General features: G+C 36.1%; 1 protein-coding gene across 1 annotated transcript in view; it reads left to right on the top strand.

Moving 5' to 3' along the window:
• Positions 1-9,516, top strand: part of LOC122403025 (long-chain fatty acid transport protein 4) — a 30,122-nt gene extending 20,606 nt beyond the window's left edge. The window contains exons 4-13 of the mRNA XM_043406302.1: positions 1,658-1,808; positions 2,630-2,867; positions 4,007-4,241; positions 6,103-6,304; positions 6,555-6,747; positions 6,819-6,959; positions 7,143-7,280; positions 7,456-7,613; positions 7,699-7,852; positions 8,142-9,516. Of these exons, the coding sequence (XP_043262237.1) occupies positions 1,658-1,808; positions 2,630-2,867; positions 4,007-4,241; positions 6,103-6,304; positions 6,555-6,747; positions 6,819-6,959; positions 7,143-7,280; positions 7,456-7,613; positions 7,699-7,852; positions 8,142-8,296 (1,765 nt within the window). The 3' untranslated portion in view covers positions 8,297-9,516. The remainder of the gene's footprint in view (positions 1-1,657; positions 1,809-2,629; positions 2,868-4,006; positions 4,242-6,102; positions 6,305-6,554; positions 6,748-6,818; positions 6,960-7,142; positions 7,281-7,455; positions 7,614-7,698; positions 7,853-8,141) is intronic.
• The last annotated feature ends 8,263 nt before the right edge of the window (positions 9,517-17,779 follow it).

Below are 17,779 nucleotides of genomic sequence, written 5' to 3' on the forward strand. Positions count from 1 at the left end.
GTAGGTGCCTAAATTTTTCAGCGAAAAAAGAATTTTTCAAATCGTTCTAAGAAAATTATTTTCGGTTACGGGGATCAATTACAAACATTTTTGATGAATATACATACCCTCGAAATCCTACGCACTATCGAGAAAAAAATTCAGGAAGGTGGACAAATTTTTCGAAAAAGTTAACTTTCAAATCATTCTAAAAAAATTATTTTTGGTTGCAGGGGTCAATTACAATCATTTTTGGTGAATACACATACCCCAGAAATCCTACGCACTTTCGAGAAAAAAATTCCTTACCAAAACCATAATGTGTGCCCCGAAATGGTGCCCCAAAATTTCATGCGTATCTTTAAAACGTCATAACTTCTTAATGGATTGGACGATTTTAATTTTTCACAATGCAAACAACGCGTATTTTAGTGAAGAATATGTGAAAATTCCAACAATATTCTAGAAGTTATTCCTTGACTCCGCAAAATGAGAAAACCCCCATAAAAATGGGCCAATTTTCAAATGTTCATAACTCCTACAATAGTGAATATATTTCATTGAAATTTTTTCTGAAGTAGAGCCCATGGGCACCTACAAAAAAGTATTAGATAACATTTCTATTCAGTGCCAACTAAATTTATTAAAAATGAAAAACGAATTTCAAAGAACAATCGACAGGGTAGGTGCCTAAATTTTTCAAATCGTTCTAAGAAAATTATTTTCGGTTACGGGGATCAATTACAATTATTTTTGGTGAATAGAAATACCCTCGAAATCCTGCGCATTTTCGAGAAAAAAAATTCTTTAATTACTAACTTTAAACGTTAATAACTTTTTAACGAAGCCTCCATCAACAAATCGGTATTCTTGATTTTCGTCCTATTTTGGCCTCTAGAATCTCCCATTAAAATTTTTCCCAGGGGTGGTCGAGCACTCCGTATAAAGTAAAAAAGAAACATAGTTTTAATAGTAAGTATAGAGATGTATATTTCAAAGTCAGTGTTCGATGATATTTCAAGTAATATTTGATCTGGAAATGAATATTTATTGGACATAATAGGTTGTTTATTTTTTTGTCTCACGTAATTTGTGTTTGTATAAAGTAAACAAGAAACATCGTTTTAGAAAAAGGTGTAGAGATGCATATTCAAAAGCCCGTGTTCGATGCTGTCATTCATATTTAACCTGAAAATGAATATTTATTGGACATAATAGGTAGTTCGTTTTGTTATCTCAAGTATTACTCAAACGATACGTTCCCGTTAAAATAGGTAAACATAGATAAAGTTGTATCCTTGATTTTTTAGTGTACAAATTAATGGTTAACCATTGTACACAAGTACGGTATGCATACAATGTCATAAAATGTTGTGTCGATGAGCCGTGAATAGCTTAAAACTATATGCGCCGCATACAGATTTCTTTCTTTTAACTGGGCTGTTGAATAAACTAAGTTACGTATATACTCGCCGCGTATTTCCTTTAGGACGCATGCGCATTTAAATTCTTAAATTACACATAACCTTTGCAGTCGTATTTGTGTCGCATATTTTTTGCAACGAAATGCTATCACTTTTTCGATATAACATACATTTATAAATATGTTCACCTTAATAAAGATATTTAAATTTTAATAATTAATAGAAATTAATAGAAATATTTTTGTTAATTTCAGAGCCATCACAGGGTATTTGAAAATTCTTTGGACAATTTGTTGTCACTCGAAAAAGGATCGTAGCGTCGCTGATGTATTTCGACAGCATGTCGCCAGGCATCCCAACAAAGTTTGTTTTATTTACGAAGATGAAGAATGGACGTTTCAACAGGCAAGACACATCGTAGTATTTATAGACACTCTTTCCACGAGGAAAACTTGAAATTATCTACATCAGTGGTTCTTAGCCATTTCTTTTTATTTTCTTGGTAGCAACTCTAATGGGATTCATAATCGATGCAAGACACTAGTTTAAATTACATTTCACTTTGAATTTGATTAATGCGACAACATAAATGCGTACTCTGATTAAAAGAAAAACACGATTAATGCGACACAACGGGTTTCTAATACTGACGGATTTGTTACTCTTCCACCGTTTAATACATTTTTTTATTTATAAATTAGCAGTTGATATTTCCTGTTAGATACAGAGAAACTGTATACATACTTCAGCAATGTGTTTTACAAGTAAAAATAAGACTAAACCGCTATATAACAAAAAATTGATAAATGCTTTGTTAAGAAGTTATAACAAAAATATGAAATTAATAACAAAATATGTCACTGTTACATTCAAGCTGTCTCGCCAACATGATTTTGCGTAACCATTGCTAAAATGTTAATTGCATTTTCTTAAATCGTTACTCTCATTGTATGTACTCGTTTCTTATTATTCAAATTACCAGTCTTCCAAACGATGAAAGGCTAGCTTTGATCGCATCTATTTGACATCACTCATTGTAAATAAACATTGAGAGATCCCGCTTTCTTTAAAATAAACGCATTTTCTCTATTCACTCGTCGTCCAACAAAGTGAAAAGTGAAATGAAATTAGCTCGGCGCTTATTAACGTGTTACACAGATTATTATCTAATGTGTATTAAATTTTTGACTCGAAAGAGTTTCTAATTTAATTTAACGTGCTTCCAGGTGGAGGATTATAGTAACAAAGTTGCAACGATGTTCAAAACCTATGGATATCGTAAAGGAGACGTGGTCGCCGTGCTTTTGGAAAATCGAGTGGAGTTCATTGCAATTTGGCTTGGTCTGAGTAAGCTGGGAATTATAACGCCCCTCATTAACACAAATCTTCGGAAAGCTGCACTCCTGCACAGTATCAATGTGTCTAAATGTCAAGCCCTCATTTACGGATCAGACTTCACTGACGGTAAGCACAACAATCATATAATAATTGACCATTTGTCAATTATTGAACAGTCAATTGTTTCTTACAATTTTCAAAACTTGATCATCTGTACTAGTTTCTACTATTAAATCTAACAAACGTTGTAAATAAAGTGTGTTACGTGGGTCTTTTTAACTAAGCATAAATAATTTATAATTACTTGAAAATTTATTCGCAGTTATTCGATACACGAATAAAATATTTGTAAAGAAAAGAAAAACGTCTATAATTACTCATTCAGGCAATATACTTGAAATTTTATTTGCAGTTAATCGATACACGAATAAAATATTTGTAAAAACAAAAGAAAAACGTCTGAAATATGTATGCGCATTATCTAGACACGAATAGCATTTTAACGCGTTCCTCGAAATGTTTACAGTCGTAATTTCCAACTAGTACTATACTGTAGATATATAGTCCTTGCTCTAATGATTGATGCAATAATAGGAAATAGAACTAACTACTTCGGAATGGAAGAAAATTAGGTGTTCGGTTGCGTGCTGTCGTCGATTCAATGCAAGGACCATTTTATAAATGATTGCGCAACATCAGTTAAGTACGAAGTGTGCACGTGGAATTATTTATTGGAGGCATTGCACGTGAAATTTAGCTCATGAGAATTTCAAGCAATCAGTTATAATTAAGCCGGGATATTTCTATTGAAAATTTTTTACTAAAAAGTAATTTCTTTTATCGAAAGTTACAAATAAATACAATTCTTTTTATTTAGGGTTAAAAATATAATTAATAATAGACAATCTGTTTTCTTTGCTGCACTATACTTTTGTTACATCAGACTGCTCGGATTAATGAAAATTAATAAAAGGTTTAAAGGTACAAGGTGTTCCGCAAAGTGTGGTATAATCGATAAGGAGACGATTCTTCACGTAAAAATAAAACGTAAACGTAGAATAAATTTTTTGGGTGAGAGACTTGGTTTTCAAGAAATTCGATTCTGAAATTGTCTGGGGTACGTGCACATTTCTTTACAATTCAACTCACAATTGATGGAGCACGTATTAATGTTACATATGTATAAATATCTTAGTTATTAATTTGTTTTATTTCAAAGATATCTGTTCAAACGTCTCTGTAATATGATAAAATATTTGTTCCAGCTGTGACAGATATCGTGGACTCGTTGGATCCAAAATTCACATTGTATAGATTTGGCAATTTACCAAGTTCCAAAACATCAAAACTAAACGAGAAAGATTTAAACGCCATTTTGGCTGACATTTCTCCCGCTCCACCGGTTCTTCAAGAAAAAGGCTGTCACCATGATAAATTATTGTACATTTTCACCAGCGGCACAACTGGTCTTCCTAAAGCAGCAGTTATAACTAACTCTAGGTAAGAAACAACTAATTTTTAAACGTATTTAAATTAAATTCTATTTTAGGAAAATGATTACTGAAAAGAACTAGTTTTTACAGTTCTCTCATCTACTAAATCATCCTTTAGATATACAACGCAACGTAATACATCACTGATATCAGTTAAAATTTTAAACACACGTATACGCTGTTCAAATCTATTATAAGTGTATTTCGGTAAAAATTAGCGCCTTTATTATCTTTGAAACTGTGGCGTCGCCTCCCATGCTCGCCACCAGAGGGATCGCGCTCTCACAAACGCTCAATCGACCCCTCGGTTGCTATATATACATTCCTCGACCAACTTCCCAACCAGACCTCTCAAACCTATTCGTCCAAGGCTCAAGCAATAAATGAAATCCTGTGGACATTAACAATATGGCCGCGCCCTCGATTTCCTTTACACTAAATTAAGTTCATGTCAAACCAAAGTTCAGAAGCTACAAGCTTTCCTTGAAGCTGCCGAACTTATAAATGGCTAACTTATCTAATTCCTTGCTGGAACAACACCATCACTAACGACAAAGCACTTTACTCCCACATGACTAAAAACTCCTACCACATACTCAACAGTGATACCTATTCTCACAAACAGCTTCACGCCAGACCATCCAACATTGACATCTTGTCATCTCCAATCACCACCCAATAATACTACATCACACCAACAAATCACACTCTATTTACAAACTGCGCCCTCTCCACCATCGACTGGCACCTATTCCGCTCCCAGGGGAACAACTACCCCATGAACCCACATCTGAACTCCACTCTTGAAATAGACAAGAGAGATCGCCAAAATCCAAAACACAATCAAGCAAAACTTTAAAAGAGCAACCACCACCACCACTCACGTCTACCACAAAACAATCAAACCAGACTCCGAGCTCCTGAACCTCATAAAACTAACGCAACAGATACAGACGCAAATACCAAAACACAGCTAACCCACAGACACCTCCAAAACACTCTCACCAACCAAATCCAATCCAAAATTTGCGAACTCAAGAACACTGCCTGGCAGTACAAACTTTGTCAAATAGCGGACAACCCCAACAGGCTCTGGACGACTTACAAATCACTAAAACAAATCAAAACTACCATCCCACCACTCTCTGACGGCAACACCACAGCATTCACCAACACTGACAAAACAGAATTACTTGCCAGCGCTTTCCACCTCCCTCCTATCATACTCAACAACTCTCCCACCGAACAAGAAGCTGAGCAACTCATAAGCACACTAAATAACACCAGCACCTCCCTGCCAAACCCATCAACCATTACCCAACTAATCCATAGACTGATCAGAAACCTGAAAAACAAAAAATCCCCAGGCCCTGACAAAATCATAGCCATCCAACTGAAGCATCTTCCTCCCAGAATGACCCTACAGCTTTATTACATTTTCAGGCAGCTGGCATATTTCCCTACTGCCTGGAAAACAAATAACTACAGACCAATTAGCTTGCTGAGCCTACTCGGCAAAATATTAGAAAAAAGATAATACTTCTTCAAGTTAATGCACACTTTTTCTCTAACAACATCCTCATTCTAAGTGCAGATTATAGGGCACAGCCCAAGGTACTGCAGCCAACCATGAGAAAAGGACAAAAAAAAAAAACTTCCCAATATCCAAGTCATCTAAGGCAGGGCCTGCTAGAAAGCCTTACTGATGAGTCCTCCTTTTCCTTTTCAGTCCTCCTACGATTCTCGAGTTCCTACCCTCCAGCAAAGCAGCGCCACAAAACTATATAAATGTAACGGAACAATTTTTCAAACAAAAATTATTCTCTATCGAAAGCATCGTTGTAAATCTGATTCCTTCACCTTTCCAGGTATATGTTTATAGCGACTGGTATTTTTATGATGGCGCAATTCAAAAGTACAGATAGGTTTTATACACCATTGCCATTGTATCATACTGCAGCTGGCGCAATGACCACAGGTGCAACTCTTCTTCATGGAGCGACTACAGTAATTAGGAAGAAGTTTTCAGCGAGCTCCTACTTCACTGACTGCATCAAATATAATTGTACAGTGAGTTATCTCTAATTGTATTTTTATTACATAAAAACAAAAATATTTCAAACTCATTGCGAGATCTTACATTTGGAAAATAAACTAAGCTTTCTGAAGAATTGATCGAATATTAATATTACAAAAAAAGAACATTAGAATGTAAATACAATCCTGTGCAAATACAATTTTCTATAAAAAAGAATTAAAATATTTGAAAATAATGCATAAATAATTTCAGTACGAGCTAATCGGTGTAATTTATTTTTAGGTTGGCCAATATATTGGAGAAATGTGTAGGTACATCTTAGCTGTACCTCCAAAACCAGAAGACAAGAAACATAATATTAGACTGATGTTTGGAAATGGCTTGAGGCCGCAGATATGGCCTGAATTTGTAGAACGATTTAATATTCCACGAGTTGCTGAGTTTTATGGAGCAACGGAAGGAAATGCTAACATTGGTAGATTAATTACCTTATTTTACATACATTCTACATGGCTTTTATTTTATTAATACATTGTTTTCTTTCAGTAAATACTGATAACACTGTTGGAGCTATTGGCTTTATGTCTCGAATCATTCCATCGGTTTATCCTATTTCTATTTTGAAAGCAAACGCTGATGGAGAACCTATTAGAAATGCAAAAGGTTTATGTCAAGTGTGTGAACCGAGTGAGTATTCTATTTTAATTTTTTAACTTTTCCAACACTTTACAATGGTTTACCGGTAGTTTAATTAAATTGTTTTGTTTAAATGAACCACAGGCACTACCAAAAATATATGTTTCAGTTTTTGTTCAAAATGTCACGGTTAAATATTTAATAAAGTATTTTTATTTATATTGTTATTTTCAGACGAACCAGGTGTATTCGTTGGAAAAATTATACCCAGCAATCCATCTAGAGCATTTTTAGGATATGTAGACGAGAAAGCATCCGAAAAGAAAATAGTTCGTGATGTATTTACAAAAGGCGATTCAGCATTTATATCCGGTACAGATTTAGTTTAATCGAATTAAAAAAATATCGTATTTGTTGTTCATACTTGTTAGTTCAATTTTTGTAGACTTTTTACGGAATTATTAATTTTAACACTCTTAAACTGTGTATATAAACTAGATACAATGTCTATACAGAATAAAAATAATTTGTACATTTCTCTTTATAGGTGACATTCTAATCGCAGATGAGTTTGGTTATTTATATTTTAAAGATAGAACAGGCGACACATTTAGATGGAAGGGAGAAAATGTTTCTACATCTGAAGTCGAAGCTATTATTAGTAATGTTGTTAGCTATAGAGACTGCATTGTATATGGAGTTGAGGTAAATAATAGATTAAATAAATACACGAAATCTTCTATAATTTTTCCTGTCTTTTAACTCTTAATATCTTTGAATTTTTTGCCAGGTCCCGGGTGTCGAAGGTAAAGCTGGAATGGCAGCAATATATGATGCGAATGCTACGTTAGAAATTAATAAATTGTCAGTTGACCTGAAAGAACACCTAGCATTTTATGCAATACCTAGATTTATTAGGGTTTTAACCAAAATTGATCTCACAGGTAATTTTATTAGTAAACTTCATCAGACTCGGTAATAGTGATAATGAAGAATTTGTATTTACAATGATAAACAACTTTCTTATATTTTAATATTTTATAGAGTTATAAATTAAGATAACTGCCTTTTTAAACGATGATACAGACACATCGGAAGAAGTGTTTTAATATTTGCCTTCGCATTGGTTGGAATTAAAATATTTAATGTTAATTGCATAAGATATACGTATAATATTATATCATAATATTATAAAAAATATTTAAGGAACTCATTTATAAATAATAATTGTAGGTACATTCAAATTAAAGAAGAAGGATCTCGTAGAAGAAGGATATGATCCTAAAAGGATACAAGACAAGTTGTATTATTTGAGTGAAAAATTGGGATACCAGTTATTAACCCCTGAAATTTATGATCAAATTCAACAAAGAAACATTCGATTTTAAGTTACGTTTTTACGAAAGAAAATCCATGGGAACAATTTTTGTTTTAACAGTTTTACAAGTGCATCGTCAAGGTGAGGAAAGGCTTTTCATCTTCACTATATTAAATCAAACGGCTTATTTTATGCTGACGTATTTTTTCAAGAATAATTAAATTATTATGATTCTCGCTTCATTGTCTTTCTAATATAATCTTTTATGAGCTTATATTTCGGAAATAGAATCTTAATAACGTATAAAATGCGTTGTATCAAAAATAGAAGAAAAGATCTCCGACTTAAAAATGAGGTGAATTTCATATTTTCACAATTAGAATTGTTAATGTTCGTTATTATTAATTCTACATCTTGCATAAATTTTGCAATCATTTCATTTTGAAATTACATCACATTTTGTAATAGAAATTATATAAGAAATAATTAATTTATATTTATAAAAATCGAAGTTAAATATTTTGAAAAAAAAGAAAAATGTGTATTCTAGAAAAGAAGATGCACAGAATGTACATACTGTATGTACCTTGGGAATCTTCAATTCCGTATAAACTACTATATATTGAATTATACATAGCACAAAAACGTAAATAAAATATGTATTTTGTAACATAAACTGGGTATAACTATTAATTTGAAATCTAGCCACTGTTATACGCGTTGTACTGTTGTATCTATATTTTACTATATGTTGTTGTTCGTGTACCATCTTTGTTATGAAGTATATACAAATATGTACGTTATTGTTAATAGTGTTACTACACAGGATATTTAACATTTTCGTTAAGAAACTTCCATGATTAAAATTGGATAAAAATATATATTTATAATAACGAATATAGACGTTATGATTCAATGAAACATTCCATTATTATTTTTATGAAATATTTCATCATAACACATTACCATCTAATGATATCATCTACTTTGGTTATTAAATATTCGACATATCGTAGTTTACTCGCTTTAATTAGTGCCAAACGATTTTAGTTAATATGAATAGTGTGGCGTCGCTTCTCATGCTCGCCACCAGAGGTGTCGCGCTCTCATAAGTGCTCGACTGGCCACTCGGTTGCTATATATACAACTCTACTGACCTTTCAATGTTCCAGTCGTCTAAGGCAGGGCCTGCTAGAAAGCATTACTGATGAGTCCACTAGTGCCCCCTCTTTTCCTTTTCTACTCTCCTACGATAGTTCGAGTTCCTACCGCAGCGAAGCAGCGCCACAGTACTATGTCATATTAAATACAAAATAAATATACTAAATAAGAATATAAAAATAGTGTCGCTGCTTTATACTGATAAATATGCAAATATTTATTAGAATATGATGCTGTATAAATACTTAGTGTTTTTGTTAGGTTCATTATGTTTCATAATGTTATTGATTTCAATAATAGGTGTGAACATCATTGTTAAATCTAAAATTCAACGTTAATTTATCAATTCAAAAAAAAAAAACATTACGCAATTTGCTAATCGATAGAATTAAAGACGGAAAATTTTCGACAAAAATTGGTTAAAATGTAAATTCTATAAATATTTTAGCTATTGTTTTAATCTGTAATAGGCGAAGTAGTAAACTTTCTGGATGGTAATGTGCAGATTTGTAAACATATGGAATGTATTATCGCAATTAAGGAAGTATGGGCAATTGTAAAAATAGTGAACTTCCATAGTCACATTTAATAACATCGTAAGAAATAGATACATTATTTTCCACTTATTAATATTTCATCCTTATTTGATATAAAATCCTTAAAAAGTTTCATATAAACTATATAATGTATGTATATATGTGGGATTTTTAAATTAATTCAACAGAGGTAAATTATAAGTAACAGTAGTTTAATGTTATAATTTAATATATACAGTATTTTCTCTATATAAGCTCGGAACTCGTCCACGATATAGGCAAATATCATATCCCCTCTACTTATCCCCACTGCGTACCGTTAGAACTAAGCACTCGCTGTATCGGCGACTATGCCTTCCTATGGGCGGTTCCCCAAGATAGCGGCGCGTTTGACAGTCGGTCGTCGAACATTGTCATACGATACGGGCTCAAATTACTAAGGCAACACTAGTGCAATAACACAAATTTTTTATTTTTCGTTTTCTTGTTTTGAAACTTTTAACATGTCTGTGACAGTTTTCTGATTTAACTAAGATCAAGTACAACATAATTTTTATTATTGTTTTTCATAAATTATAATATACATTTGACCTTTCTTTAAAGTGTATCCTCATCTGAAAAAAGGAATTGTAATTTAATTGACCTATCATTTATTTGCCGAAATCGTGAGACAACTCAGAGTAAAATAAGTTGGTTAAACAGTTTAAATTCGCAAGTTATGTATATCTTTTCGGGTTATATCACTATTGCAGTAAACGATCGATACATACATATATGTACTGAAGTTATGACACGATTTAACTAGTACATATACAATATTAAATCAACAACGAAATTCATCTTTATTTTTGTTCTTCCTTTTTTCAAACTTCATCAACATATTCGTGACACTTTTCTGATTAAAATGACACCAAATACGATATACAATTTAGGTCCTATTTACTAACGCAATAAGAAATCAAAGGCATGCATCGCTCAAGTGACTCCACGTCGGCTGTATCGAAACACAGGCGATGTTTACGCGAGCCTATACAGAATCAGTATTTCATTCTGCGACCTCTACCAAGAGAGGTAGAAGTCAGAATTAGAACACCGATTTCGTATAGGCTCGCATAAACATCGCCTGTGTTTCGTTACAGCCGACCCGAAGCGAAGGAAGCGATAGCAAATTCGGCGATGCTCGGCCGCTCAGTCCCTCTTTGTCATATGCTCGCTGTTCTTTTCTATACTCGCCGCCTCCAGTAGGCGTCAACAAAGTACAGTATTGTCTCTCTATAGCCGCGCGTGTCGGGACCGGGCGCACGCAACTTGAGAGACGAGTAGTCTATTCGGCTTTCTTTGATTTCACGCTCGAGCGTTCAAGGGGGATGGGGCTCGTCGACTTTTCTTCGGCTTTCTCTTTGATATCCGATACCCGATGCCGCGGCGCGATGATTACAAACGAAGTAGTGGGGATAGCTTCGCGTCTATAGAGAGACAATACTGTATCAAGAATCGTTTCTCGTCCACGATATAGCCGAGCGTTGAGCCCCGAGAGCGTCGCTTCTATAGAGACAATACTGTATATATATATTTTACTCGCACTCACTGACTCATATATTTTACTCACACTCGCTGTCTCGCTGTCTCGCTTGTACGTAATAATCTCTCGTTCTTCGTAGCGCTTCGATTTATATACAAAATCTCACACACGCTTGCCGATACACCGATTTTTGCGGCTGTTGGCCTTTTCGTGGGTTTTCTCTCTCGCACACATGGTCTCTCTCTCGCACTCGTTTTTCGCGGTCGCTCGCCTTTCGGTCATGTTTACGACTACGGTCGTTGACAATAGGCGAGCGACTTTCACATGCGTCCTAACAGCTGATTTTGTACGCGTTCTTACGCTGCTCCTAACCGTCAGCGTTTGGCAACGCTTCCTCGAAGCCCTTTTTTGCCTCCTACACTCGGCCGTCCTGAACAATGCTCCTGTCCTCAAGAGCTGCATTATCGGTTTCTTCCTCATCTGTCGAATATGAATAGTCTGATACGTTTTCTAGCTAGGGCTTCATGTGATCAGCGGATGTCGTTGTTTGTGGTGGCCCATCATGTTCCCCGATTTTTTTCACTATATATCTATCATTACGCAACGCTTTTACAATTTGATATGGCCCGTAATATTTTACTGCCAGCTTAGAGCCGGGTGCAGTTTGCGTTCTTTTTATGGCGACTAGGTCATCGCTGTGGTATAAATTTGGACGTTTTCTCTTCTGATTATAGCTATGTCTATTTTCCCGCTGAATCTTTGCTATGTTTTCCCTAGCCTGATCACGCATCTCGTTGCGCTGCTCGCTGAACATCGTAATCCACTCACTCTCAATTAATTCTTTTATTTTGGGATCCTCTCTTATACGCATCGGAACGCCGAATAACAATTGGAATGGGGCGGTGCCTGTGCTCCTACTTGGCGTAGCATTCAGATATTTTTGGCATAATTCTAGATATTTAAACCATTCTTTCGTCTTTGGTGCAGCTAGTTTTGATAACATTGGAATAAGAGTGCGATTCACTCGTTCTACTTGTCCGTTTGCTCTAGGGACACCTGTCGTTATCAAAACATGCTGGATGTTTTCATTTTTGCAATATAGCTCAAATTCTCGCGATGTGAATGCTGTTCCGCGATCCGATATGATCCGTCTGGGATTGCCAAATATATCTGCCTGCTTCTTTAATTTAGAAATTACTTCCGCTGTTGTTGTGGAGCGAGTCGCATACAGCCACACGAACTTCGCGAATGCATCGACTACTACTAGCACGTGTTGATAACTCTTTTTGGTGGACGGCAAGGGGCCGATATGGTCAATATGGTACGTATCGAGTGGAACTGTTCCCTTGTCGATCGCATTTAGGAAACCTTCTTGTTTCCCGTGTTTCCTTTCCGATAAGATGCAGCTAATACAATTTCGTATAATTTTCTCAACGGTGGCGCGCATATTCGGAAACCAATACTCGCGTTTTAACAGGTTCTCAGTTTTGGCTACCGAAAAGTGCCCTATCTCATGTGTCTGCCTAATTATCTGGGGTTGCATTGCTTTGGGTAATATCAATTGTACCTCGCCCGCCTCTTCTTTATATAACAAACCGTTCCGCACCACGTATCCTTCGCATTGACCCCGTTCCGCCACCTTAAAGAAATTTTTCAACGCCGCGTCACTATGCTGTGCTTTTTGTATTCTCGCGATGATGCTATCCTCACATTCTTTAACTAACATTACTGACGGTAATGGGTTTCGACTCAATGCATCGACGTGCATCATATGTTTGCCCCCGCGATGCTCGATTGTATATTGATATTCTTCTAATGTCAGTGCCCATCGCGCTACACGCACACATAAATCTCGCTTGGCAATGGTTTGTGCAAATGCCTGACAATCTGTTATTATTTTGAATGGTATGCCTAATAAGTAAATCCGAAATTTCCTCAATGCTTTTATTATTGCTAATACTTCTAGTTCGTAACTCGTATACTTCATTTCGGCTGGTGTTGTTCTTCCGCTCGCGAAATATACGGGATGTAAGGCATTATCGGAATTATCTCGCTGGAATAATATTGCCCCGTACCCGTACATTGAAGCGTCCGTATGTAACTCTGTCTCTGCTTTAACTCGGTATAATCTTAGGACAGGCTTATTACATAATAATTGTTTCAGTTGGTTAAAGGCAACTTCGATTTTTTCATCGAACTGAAACTTCGCGTTTTTCTTGAGAAGGTCAGTTAACGGGCGCGCAATCATTGAATATCCGGGTATATATTTTCTAAAATAGCCCGTAAGCCCTAGGAAACTTTGAATATGTCTTATATTTTCGGGTTGCTTAAATTTCATGACTGCCTCTATTTTATCTTCGGAAGGGCGAACTGTTCCATTCTCGATTATGTGGCCTAGAAACTGTATTCGCGTCCGTAGAAAGCAACATTTTCCCCCAATTAAACTTTAACCCGTGATATGAAGCGACCTGTAATACTTCTCGCAATATTCCCAGTCCCGTATTATGATCTCGCGAGGCAATAATGAAATCGTCTATGTAAATTAACACCTTCTCCTGTTTAATGAGATCTGCGAAAATTGTGTTTATGAATTTTTGAAAGATTGCTGGCGAATTACACAGACCGAAAGTAGCGTACCGAAATTCATATTGTCCATCAGGTATAATGAACGAAGTATATTTCCTACTCTTTGCCTCGATCGGGACGTGAAAAAATCCGTTTTTTAAGTCGAGGGTTGTGAATACTTTCGCGCTCTCTAATGAATTTATTTGGTCTTCTATTATTGGGAGTGGAAATCGGACCTTAACTATTTTTTTGTTGAGCTGCCGGTAATCAATGCATAATCTTGAATCGCCGTTTTTCTTTCTCACTAATACTATTGGACTCGTATACTCTGACAGAGACGGTTGAATTACACCATTGCGCAGCCATTCGGTTACGTGATGGTTTACTTCTTCTCGCTCGGATGGTGCTAATCTTCTCGCCCTCTGGTATACTGGTTCATTATCCGTTAGAACAATAGACATTTCGATATTCGTTTCGCGTGTTTTGTTTGGGCTATAGGACTGTATTAACCGTCGGACTGTTTCCCTATGCTCTTTGTCTTCAATATGCGACAAGTCTACTGGGCTGTTTTCGTATTCGATATCTATTTTAAATATTTCGGGTAGTGCGCTCGCGTTTAAGGAGTCTTTTTTACATTCCGTAACCGAAATTTTACCGTCCTTGATATTCAACTCGACTTTGCGTAAGAAATCAGCTCCGATCAATAATTCATGCCGCATCAATGTATTCGATACCACGCGTATCAGAATTGAGTACCAAGTTCCATCTATTTCAATATGAGTCGTGAATTCCCCTAATGTTTTGTTACCCTCGGACCCAATTCCGCGAAAACTAATCTCGTTTCGTATTAATTTAGGTGAGCCTATTTTAATATACTGATCCGCGCTCATCAGTGATAAATCACTACCCGTGTCTATGAGGGCGGACATTTTCTGATTATTGATCGTAACCTCTTTATGATATTTGCCATCCGCTAGTTCCGAAACACTACATGCGTCTTTTATGCTCGCGTTTTTTTTTGGACATTTCGCTGCGATATGACCAAATTCACGACATTCAAAACATCTCATACCTTTACTTCGCATTGGGCAGTCGGCCGCATAGTGTTTCCGCATACCGCAATTATGACACCGGACCTCCGTTACGTCATGCGCCGCATCCCGTCGCTGCATCGCACCGCTGCTGGTTCTTGTAGGGATGTTACTCTGGTGCCCTCGTCCGCGTAGCGATATCTGCTCGAAGGCCTCCAACAGGTCTTCTTTCGTCTTCAGGCGCTGCACTTTTGCTTGGTCTCGCAATGCCGCATCCGGAATTCCCTCTATGAGATATTCCACTGCTTCCTCTTCATCTATGGCGATATAATTAGCCAATATCAGCTTCTCGTGAAGATACGCACTGAACGTTTCTTCCCGTTTCCAGATCCGTTGTTCGAATTGTTTTCGGAGCTGGACTTTGCTTTGACGTCTTTGGAACATCTCCCTGATGTTTCTTAGCAATTCGTTTACCGGCATGATGACGTATTCGGCTTTCGAATGAAACCAGTCAAGTGCTCTTCCTTTGAGACGCATGCCGATCATTATTTTAGTGAGGTCGTCTGATAATTGGTAAGTGGCTTGCAAAAATGTCACTTGCCTTTCCCACGTATTATAGAGTTCGCTTCTCCCGTCGAAATAATTTAACAGCTCCGAAATTGCACCGATGTTTACCCGAGGTGTTGTCTCGGTGGTGGGTCTTCTTGGGGTTATTTGAATTGGAGGATCTTGCGGCGTTAAATCAAGGTTTTCCCGTGATTCTGCATTCAAATTCGGCCGTTGCTGGCTACGCAGAATCTCGATTTCTCTTCGAGCGAGTTCAAGTTCACGTTTGTCAAGTGCTTCTTCCTTTCGCATCAATTCCATTTCACGGCGCATATATTCTATTTCGTTTGTACTTACGCGCAGTGGAGTTGCTTCCGGTTGCACCACTGCTGCGTCGGTGCTGGGTAGATTCTCCTCTTCTTGGACCCATAGACCGGATGGATCTGCCTCCATCAATCTGCCGATGAGTTCGCTCTTAATGCCCGAAGTGACTAAGCCGCGGCACCTGAGCTTTTCCCTTAATTCTTGTACAGAAAACTCAATTGCACTTCTTGTTGCCATCTCGTTTCAGCACAATGACACTTTAAATTGACTGTGGATCTCGATTTAAACGTTGATTGATTTATACTGTCGAATTTTATTTGTTTTGATCAATCCCGGACGAGCCCCCAAAATTGTGGGATTTTTAAATTAATTCAACAGAGGTAAATTATAAGTAACAGTAGTTTAATGTTATAAATTATTATATATATATATATTTTACTCGCACTCACTGACTCATATATTTTACTCACACTCGCTGTCTCGCTGTCTCGCTTGTACGTAATAATCTTTCGTTCTTCGTAGCGCTTCGATTTATATACAAAATCTCACACACGCTTGCCGATACACCGATTTTTGCGGCTGTTGGCCTTTTCGTGGGGTTTCTCTCTCGCACACATGGTCTCTCTCTCGCACTCGTTTTTCGCGGTCGCTCGCCTTTCGGTCATGTTTACGACTACGGTCGTTGACAATAGGCGAGCGACTTTCACATGCGTCCTAACAGCTGATTTTGCCCGCGTTCTTACGCTGCTCCTAACCGTCAGCGTTCGGCAACGCTTCCTCGAAGCCCTTTTTTGCCTCCTACATATACATATATACATCATAAAGTTATTAAATGTATGTGTACGAAATAATAAAATAATTATGTTTTTAAGCAAAGAGAAAAATGAATACTTTTGGAAATAATCAATTCTAAACTTGTTATGATAAATGTAAAATTGTGTTTTGTCAATTCATATAAAACATATTCCAATATCCATACATTATACTATTGTTTCGTGCACATAAAATATTTGTGAACATAATTGAATCGTTTCTGAAACCGTAATACATAGTATCATATTTCGTAAGAGATACTTCAACAGTATTCATCTATTTAATATCTTATTTACATTATGTTATATTTTATGTGGCAATTATACTATACTCCAATTTAAATCGATTTATTGTTTCCTTAATGAAGATGCAATTCAGTCTAATATATCGTCCTTCCACGAGAAGAAGGCACAGCGTGTTTACATCCCCACTCTTGCTGCAGCCCGCTGATTGGCTGTCACCGATCTTCGTCACCGTTTTCGACCAATAGCGAGTCAGCCGACAGCAGCAGGAGTGGGGATGTAAACACGCTGTGCCTTCTTCTCGTGTAAGCACGGGGTACCTTGATTTAAGATAATTACGACTAGATATCAGGTGTTTCAATCATGCATCGATTACGAGAATTTACAAAAATTGTTAACATTGTATAAATATTTTGGTGTCTTTTATGGTATGTTTGTATCATTCTAGTGCAGAAAACTTGTTATTTGTTAAACTTTTTTTAAATAAAAGTTTTCTATTTTTTACAAAAACTGTTATGAAATTTATACCAACAATATAAGCGCAATTAAACGTGTGCTTTCCTTTAAATATGAACTTAATTCCGTGGGCATTTATTTAGATAAATCATATAACATAATATTCTCAACGAACTATTTTACCTCAAACATTAACTATGTATTACGTGTATTTACATATGATCTTTCTATTAAAAGTGTATTTAATAATTGGCATATATAGAAAGTTTAATTATAAGTTTCTGGAAATATCTTAAAAGATAATAAGAATTCGAAACAACAGAATATTACTTTATTTAAAAAAAATTAATACACGAA

This window comes from Colletes gigas, unplaced genomic scaffold (genome assembly GCF_013123115.1).
Source record: "Colletes gigas isolate AHSC1104 unplaced genomic scaffold, ASM1312311v1 Colletes_gigas_Sc00043, whole genome shotgun sequence".
Classification (NCBI taxonomy): Eukaryota; Metazoa; Arthropoda; class Insecta; order Hymenoptera; family Colletidae; genus Colletes; species Colletes gigas.